This window comes from Danio aesculapii, chromosome 2 (assembly GCF_903798145.1).
Source record: "Danio aesculapii chromosome 2, fDanAes4.1, whole genome shotgun sequence".
In the NCBI taxonomy this organism is placed as follows: domain Eukaryota; kingdom Metazoa; phylum Chordata; class Actinopteri; order Cypriniformes; family Danionidae; genus Danio; species Danio aesculapii.
Genome location: NC_079436.1, coordinates 36,548,425 through 36,556,377, shown reverse-complemented (window position 1 = coordinate 36,556,377; position 7,953 = coordinate 36,548,425). Strand labels below are relative to the sequence as shown.

The 7,953-nt window shown below is 42.3% G+C and overlaps 1 protein-coding gene across 1 annotated transcript in view; it reads left to right on the top strand.

The window, feature by feature from the left end:
• slitrk3b (SLIT and NTRK-like family, member 3b) overlaps window positions 1-4,699 on the top strand; it is a 5,057-nt gene extending 358 nt beyond the window's left edge. Inside the window, exons 1-2 of the mRNA XM_056478271.1 lie at window positions 1-20; window positions 1,108-4,699. The exon at window positions 1-20 is cut by the window's left edge and continues 358 nt beyond it. Of these exons, the coding sequence (XP_056334246.1) occupies window positions 1,132-3,777 (2,646 nt within the window). The 5' untranslated portion in view covers window positions 1-20; window positions 1,108-1,131 and the 3' untranslated portion in view covers window positions 3,778-4,699. The remainder of the gene's footprint in view (window positions 21-1,107) is intronic.
• The last annotated feature ends 3,254 nt before the right edge of the window (window positions 4,700-7,953 follow it).

Sequence of the window (7,953 nt, the reverse complement as noted above, 5' to 3'; positions counted from 1 at the left end):
ATTCCACTGCAGCAACCTGAGTGAGTAGCGCACATTTCTGCTCAGTTAATGCCTGTGATATGAATCCGGACGCGGGCGGTGGTAAAGCCAGACAAAGGGGAATGCTAATAGATTGAATTTTAGCGCAATGGTTATCATTATGTGTTAATTATGTCTATGACAGCGTGATATAAATGGTAAGAATTGTTTTTGGTTAGCTAATGAACATTACATTGACATCAGCTCCCGTAAGTTCAGCTTTTTTTCATGCAGTGCTTGAATGGTTTCCTTATGTTCGTATTGCATACTCAGTTCAAAGCTTGATCGGATCTTTGGGTCTGTCGAGAGAGCAATATGATTAGCCTATGTAGGCTGGTCTCAGTTTAACTTGGTCTTTAAAAAATATCAATCTCGTTATGCTTACGTGGATTTGTAAAAGAAAATTCATAATTGAAATAATTTTTTACATCAAAGTACTGTAACTGCAAGAACATTTCTTCCTCTTAATCTAAAGATTTTGCTTGCAATAATATGCTTTGCATGCATTAGTGGCGGCCTGAGGTTGCTACATTATTTCAATGACCTGTATGCACATACCCCTTCAGCAATCAATATAACCTAGGTCTTATTAACATCGCATTCCTAAGTGCCCTGCTGTGCACATTAGCTAATAGGTGCTCCTGGAGGAGGGGAGAAAGAAATATTTTCCATGGAGGTCAAATTGATATTCCAGAGTCATTAGCTGATTTAGAAACTAAAGTGAAACCTCTAGAGAAGCATGATGCCTTTAAATGGATTAGGTCACATTTCGCTTCTTCTCAATATCACTACAGTAAATGCAGCAAGCATACTTTTAAGTCAATAATAAGCTCTGGTGCATTTGCTGACATTGGTTATTGAAGCCTTTATTCTTTATTTTGACTATACTGTTTGCAGTAAAAAAAACTGCAGTCAAAGCAGCCAAGCTGCATTCTGCTCTGTCATACATTATAGAGGATGACACCCCCCCCCCCCCTTATTCTCGAGTCATATCACAAATAACTTGTCAAAAGTCAACATCATTTGGATTGAACAGTGTTCATCACCCTCTCTATATTCACATCACTAAAACTGTTGTATTTTTTTCAGTGCAGTGAAGGAGCACTTGAGGCTATGCACTTGGCTGCTTATGGTGAAAGCATGTTGTGGGTTACACTGCTAAGCACAATTGCACTTGGATGGACGACTCCTATCCCTCTACTTGATGATTCAGAGGAAATAGACGAGCCTTGCTTTGAGCCCTGCTACTGCGAAGTGAAGGAAGGCCTTTTTCATGTTCATTGTGACAGCAAAGGATTTACAAATATTAGCCAAGTCTCACAGTCATGGCTTAGACCATTCAAGCTCTACCTGCAGAAAAACTCTTTACGGAAACTCTACTTCAACAGTTTCCTGCACTTGAACAATGCAGTGGCCATTAATCTGGGCAATAATGCCCTGCAGGACATCCATGTTGGTTCTTTCAATGGTTTGGGCTCCCTGAAGAGGTTGTACCTTCATGAGAACAAGCTGGAAGTGTTCCGGAATGACACATTTCTCGGACTGGAGAGTTTAGAATACCTTCAAGCTGACTATAATGTTATCAAGAGAATAGACAGTGGGGCGTTCAGAAATCTCCACAAACTCAGAGTGCTCATCCTTAATGACAATTTAATACCCGTGCTGCCGGCGTTTCTTTTCAGATCGGTCTCTTTAACGCACCTTGACTTGAGAGGCAACCGACTAAAGACGTTGCCTTATAAAGGGATTTTGGAATATATCGGCCGCAGTCTTATGGAGATCCAGTTGGAGGAGAACCCTTGGAACTGTGTCTGTGATATCATCCAGCTCCAGGCCTGGTTGGAGCGAATTCCATACACTGCAGTGGTTGGTGAGATAACATGCGAGTACCCTTTTCACCTCCATGGCAAGGACCTCAGAGAAATCAAACGCAGTGAGCTTTGTCCCTTATTGAACGAAGCTGAGATTGAGTCCATTCTAGGTGTCCTCCACTTGCCGTTCTACACAGGGAGAGCGAGGCCTACAAAGCCATCTTCTATTGTGTCCCCAAATCAAAACACTGTCTCCTCTGTGGAGCAAAGAGAAAGGCCCCCAAAGCCAACAAAAAGACCCCGACCCTCAAAGACACCACCCACACCACGTAGCGTGTTCCCTAATCAGCCACCTGTAGCCGGATACCAGACAAGGCCGCCAATACCAATCATTTGCCCTATTGGATGTACATGTAACTTGCATATTAATGACCTTGGTTTAACAGTCAACTGCAAGGAAAATGGGTTTCGGAACATATCTGAGTTGATGCCTCGACCCTTGAATGCTAAAAAGCTTTATCTAAGTGGAAATCTTATTCAGAGAATTTACAAGTCTGATTTTTGGAATTTTTCCAGTCTTGATTTGTTACATTTGGGAAACAATCAGATATTCTATGTCCAAGAGGGCGCGTTTGTTAATCTCCCTAATTTGAGAAGCCTTTACCTGAATGGTAACAACATAGTTAAATTAACTATTGATATGTTCCACGGCTTGCATAGCCTTGAGTATTTATATTTTGAATACAATGAGATACGAGAAATCCAGCCCGCTGCCTTCAGTTTAATGCCCTCCTTGCAGCTAGTCTTTCTCAACAACAACCTCTTGCGAACGTTGCCCGTGGGAGCATTCGAAGGTACCTCGCTGACACGCCTGAACCTGCGCAACAATTACTTTCATTGCCTCCCAGTCAGCGGCGTTCTGGAACACCTGCATGCTGTCGTCCAGATTGACCTGAATCAGAACCCCTGGGACTGCTCCTGCGACATCATCCCTCTCAAAGAGTGGCTGGACACGCTGAGCTTAGTGGTCATAGTCGGTGAAGTAGTGTGTAAGACCCCCGAGCTGGTCTCAGGAAAAGATTTGCGCACTCTGAATTCTGAAGTGATTTGCCCTGAGCTCCGACAGTCCTCACTGTCTCCTGCAGAATCAGATAGTGGGCTTATCACTACGTATCCCGAGGTGGGGCCGCATCCACCGAAAGGTGCCATACCCCTCTCAGTCTTGATTCTCAGCTTGCTGGTTCTGTTTGTGTCTGCCTTCTTTGCTGCTGCAGCTCTCTGTGCATATGCTCTGAAAAAGCGTGAAAAGCTTCCCTTTAGGAAGCAAGGGGAAGTAGGCCTCGCAGGCATTCAGATGGAATGTGGAATATTCACAGAACAGCCATCTACCTTACCAGAGACTCCTCCTTCCAATCACGTGTACGATAGCATCGGTGCACCCTCCTCGCATATGTGCAGCAACACCGTTTACAAAAGCGGACAGGAGGAGTCAGGGCAGAAGCATCCATTCTCAGAGACAAAAGAGAGTGGATCACACTACAGGACACTTGTGGAGAAAGAAAAAGAGTGGACCATGGCCATCTCCAGCTCCCCCATTAACATTGTGAGCGTTGGCGCGCCGTGTGGTGACATTGCCGGCTTTCGTGAAAACGGAATACTCTGCCCGACTGTCATTGATAGCCAAGGTCCCACACCCAAAGTGGGATTAGTGGACAGTCTTTTTGGCACAACTCCTCAGTTTAGCAACCTGCCTGACAGACACACGCACCCTCCCTCAGAGTATCCACATGCCAAACAGGATGCCAGACAAAAGCAAACGATCACAACCACCACAGGGACAAGGACAGGATGTCCTAATCAAACCCAAAGTGATTACCCTGAGCTGAGGGCTAGACTCAAAACAAAGATGGATTACATTGATATGCTGGATAGGTCATATCAATTCTAAGACATCTCAGATATAAGACTGCACATCCAAAATGAAAATGGTAAGATGGGAAAAGAATTCATGTGATGTGCGATGCTACGGTTTTCCCTCAAGTTGCTCTGGAGGAAATCCCTTGTTGATTTTTTTAAAGTGCCTTCACAAGAGCAGCCAGCAATGTTGTAAATGAGTATTTTTGTATCACAGTTTTATTTATCTAAAACACATAGATTTACTTTCGAAAGGGAAAGGATCAACTGCTATTTCCAGACTTGTTACCAGCGATGTTGGTAAACATGTGAAGCAAATTATTGGTATGAATGCAGGGCGTGCGGTCTTGGCTTTTAACACGTTTGCATCAAAAAAAACTTCTACGATATTTTTTATTTAATTGAAAATTGTCTATCAGCAATAGAGATACTGCAGTTATTGTATAACTGTTAAGTGCTTTGTTGAATCTGTATTTTCGAACTTAGTAGATTGTCTTTATCTGGACTTATTGAATGGTTTCATGGACCAAGGCAAGGTCAAAACATGTAAAAGCTTGGGAGCTACTGACGTACCTTTTCATGGTCTAACAATGGAAAAGACAGATCTGTGCATATATTTATTCTTAGATTTCAGTGTTGCAATTATTATTGTAAGACATCATGTTAAATCAGTGTATAATGATTATGCCTCTGGTTTAGCCTTCCTTGAAAAAAAAAACAACAACCATGAATTCAATAAAGGGTGCTAAACTAAACTAAGTTTTGCAAACTGTACCATTTTGAGTAGCAGGCATTGAGTTTTGACTTCTGCATAGCAAGCACGCACACAGCACTTTATCCATGTGCTTCAAAAGAGATTTGAAAGAACAAAGTGTTTCAAACGAGACCTCATGTGCTGGACACTATTGAATAACAGTGTGAAATTTGTCAGAGATTGCATGATATTGACACAGTCAGCTTGCGAAAGACTCTGTCAGGTCACCCACAGACCTGGAGGAGAGGAAGCAGAGAATATGTGCAGCATTCCTCTGCAGTCTCCAGTCCCCTGAGTGTCCATGGGAGGGCATCAGTTAGATACACCTATTCACCATGCATAAGCTGGCTTAACCTAGTTACGCAGCATTGCATAAGGGAGAAAAATAGCCTTTTTTTGGCATCATACTGTACAAGCATTGAATAAAGCCAAACCTGGAAAGAGATGAAGCTGAATATTTGTGAATAACAAAGTTCCATCATCCCACGATTCAACATTTGTCATTTTTATTTCCTTGTTTCCCTGATCTTCTTCCATCATTTCTTTTCTCATTACATGAAATGCAATAACGGACCCTCCATCTGAGCCATCTAAACTTGTATACCCATTTTAGTTACAGTAAACATGAAATTAATGGAGTGCCTAAAGTACAAAAGGGTGCATCAGAATGTTTTAGTTGCTCACAAAAGCCGGTCCATGGATGAGCTGAAAGTCCAAGGACACGTGTGTATGTGTGTGTGTGTGAGAAAGAAGGATAACGTCAGAGCCCTGAATCGGCTCTTATCGCGCTGCCCCTGTTTATTTTGCTAATGTTGTACTTGGCAGATTCCATCCCTCACAGGCCATCCATCATTTACACAGTTGGACGTTTATAACGGCATTTCTGCTTCAGGAATCCAGACCTGCTTGTCAAAGAGAGCAGCTTCCTAACCACCTTTCCTCTGCGATAATTCACAAAGCTTTTGTCCAAAGTATGAGGAGAGATAATCCTCTCAATGCCACTCCAGTAACCCTCATTATACGCCCCTGCCACCCAGTCCCACAGACGGCCTGGCCAACTGATCCTGTATGCAGAGAACGTGATCGCAGGGGCAGTCAGCTGCTCTGCTACATAGTGCTCATGTGCCTCGCCAAGACAAAGTGGCATTTAACCAAGAGACCATGAACAGAGAGAAACGGGCAAATGTGAAATGATAGCTTATGTTTTATGGTTGATGGAATCTAAATTAGCAGCAGTTACTTCATTTGATGGTAGGGTATGACTTTTTTTGTTGGTTGGGATGTTCCTAACGTAAAGTGGCATCATTATGAGGTTAATAATTACTTTTGAAAAATGCTCTCAGAGCAGCCATTTAACAAAACACTGTTATTACGAATTCAGAACACGACATATGGCGTTGAATGTGAAAATGTAATGCGGCACACCGCGGATAATGTGTTCCCAACACGTAAATGAGCCACAAAGTACCTGCGGAATTTTCAATGGGATGCAATTAGTCAGCAAACGGTGTGTGCCGTTGCTCTCTGGCATTTGCATTTTTACCGGAGACTGTGGCCTTTTCCTCTGGCTGTCACGCCTGTAATGTGTCTGCTCAGACATGCCGTCAAAACCCCTGCCCCTTGGGAAATTCAGGGACACCACAGTGCAGGCAGTTGTCATTTTACTAAGTTGAAATGCTGGACAGCTTGGATATGGTTCAAGTGTTCTGCTGTCGTCACTGCTGTTCTTTCTCAAAATATATCATCGAGCTGGAAAAATCACTGGAGTTTGCAGTGGCTTGCATACAGATTTGTTTCTCCAATATAAGAATCAGGCATGTTGTGTACTGAAAAACTTGAGCAAATGCCTTTGTAATATTGATAATACCTTTCTATATTGCTGTGGTATTGGGTTGGGTGATATTTGCTGCGTGTGACTTGTGCTTTACCCTTTCGCTATATTGAAGTTGCTTGTTTGAGAGAGAAAATAGGAATAATAAGAGGCACAGGTAGAGACTAAGAGAGAAAATTGTACGGGTTTTTAGGAACCACATATAGTGTTTAAGAATCAAAAAGCCACTATAGGTTAGGGCTGCACAAAATATAATTTTACCATCGATATTGCAATGTGCGCATCCACAAAGATATGTACAGTGGCTGAGAAAGCTTAACATGTTGCAATTTGAGAAAACATGCAATTACAAAAAACACCAGCAAATTAGGAAACAATCTTCATCAGTTTGACAGCACTTCTGTTGCAAATTCTCCCAACACAAACAACCGAAGAAACGGACTGCATTTGGTCACAACACAAACAACTGAAGAAACGCGCTGCACATATGGATGTGTTACTATGCCGTGACCGTTGCTCAGTGAAGTTGTTGGTTAATGTGAGTTTTTTTTGTTTATTTTAATATCCTGATTACACAATTGCATTTTCTTTAGTAAATTATTAGACTAATTGATAATTAACTGAAATGTTGCATTATTAAAATTGTTTGCGTTGTGACCAAATGCAGCACACTTCTTCAGTTGTTTGCGTTGTGACCAAATGCAGCACACTTCTTCAGTTGTTTGTGTTGTGACCAAATGCAGCACACTTCTTCAGTTGTTTGTGATGGGACTGAATGCAGTGCGTTTCTTCAGTTGTTTGTGTTGGCACTAAATGCAGCGCGTTTCTTCAGTTGTTTGTGTTGTGACCAAATGCAGCACACTTCTTCAGTTGTTTGTGTTGGGACTAAATGCACTGCGCTTCTTCAGTTGTTTGTGTTGTGACCAAATGCAGCACACTTCTTCAGTTGTTTGTGTTGGGACTAAATGCACTGCGCTTCTTCAGTTGTTTGTGTTGGGACTAAATGCACTGCGCTTCTTCAGTTGTTTGTGTTGTGACCAAATGCAGCGCGCTTCTTCAGTTGTTTGTGTTTTGACCAAATGCAGTGCGCTTCTTCAGTTGTTTGTGTTGTGACCAAATGCACTGCGCTTCTTCCGTTGTTTGTGTTTTGACCAAATGCAGTGTGCTTCTTCCGTTGTTTGTGTTTTGACCAAATGCAGTGTGTTTCTTCCGTTGTTTGTGTTTTGACCAAATGCAGTGCGCTTCTTCAGTTGTTTGTGTTGTGACCAAATGCAGTGCACTTCTTCAGTTGTTTGTGTTTTGACCAAATGCAGCGCGCTTCTATAGTTGTTTGTGTTGTGACCAAATGCACTGCGTTTCTTCAGTTGTTTGTGTTATGACCAAATTCAGTGCGCTTCTTCAGTTGTTTGTGTTATGACCAAATTCAGTGCGCTTCTTTAGTTGTTTGTGTTGTGACCAAATGCAGTGCGCTTCTTTAGTTGTTTGTGTTGTGACCAAATGCAGTGCGCTTCTTCAGTTGTTTGTGTTGTGACTAAATGCAGTGTGTTTCTTCAGTTGTTTGTGTTGTGACCAAATGCACTGCGTTTCTTCAGTTGTTTGTGTTATGACCAAATTCAGTGCGCTTC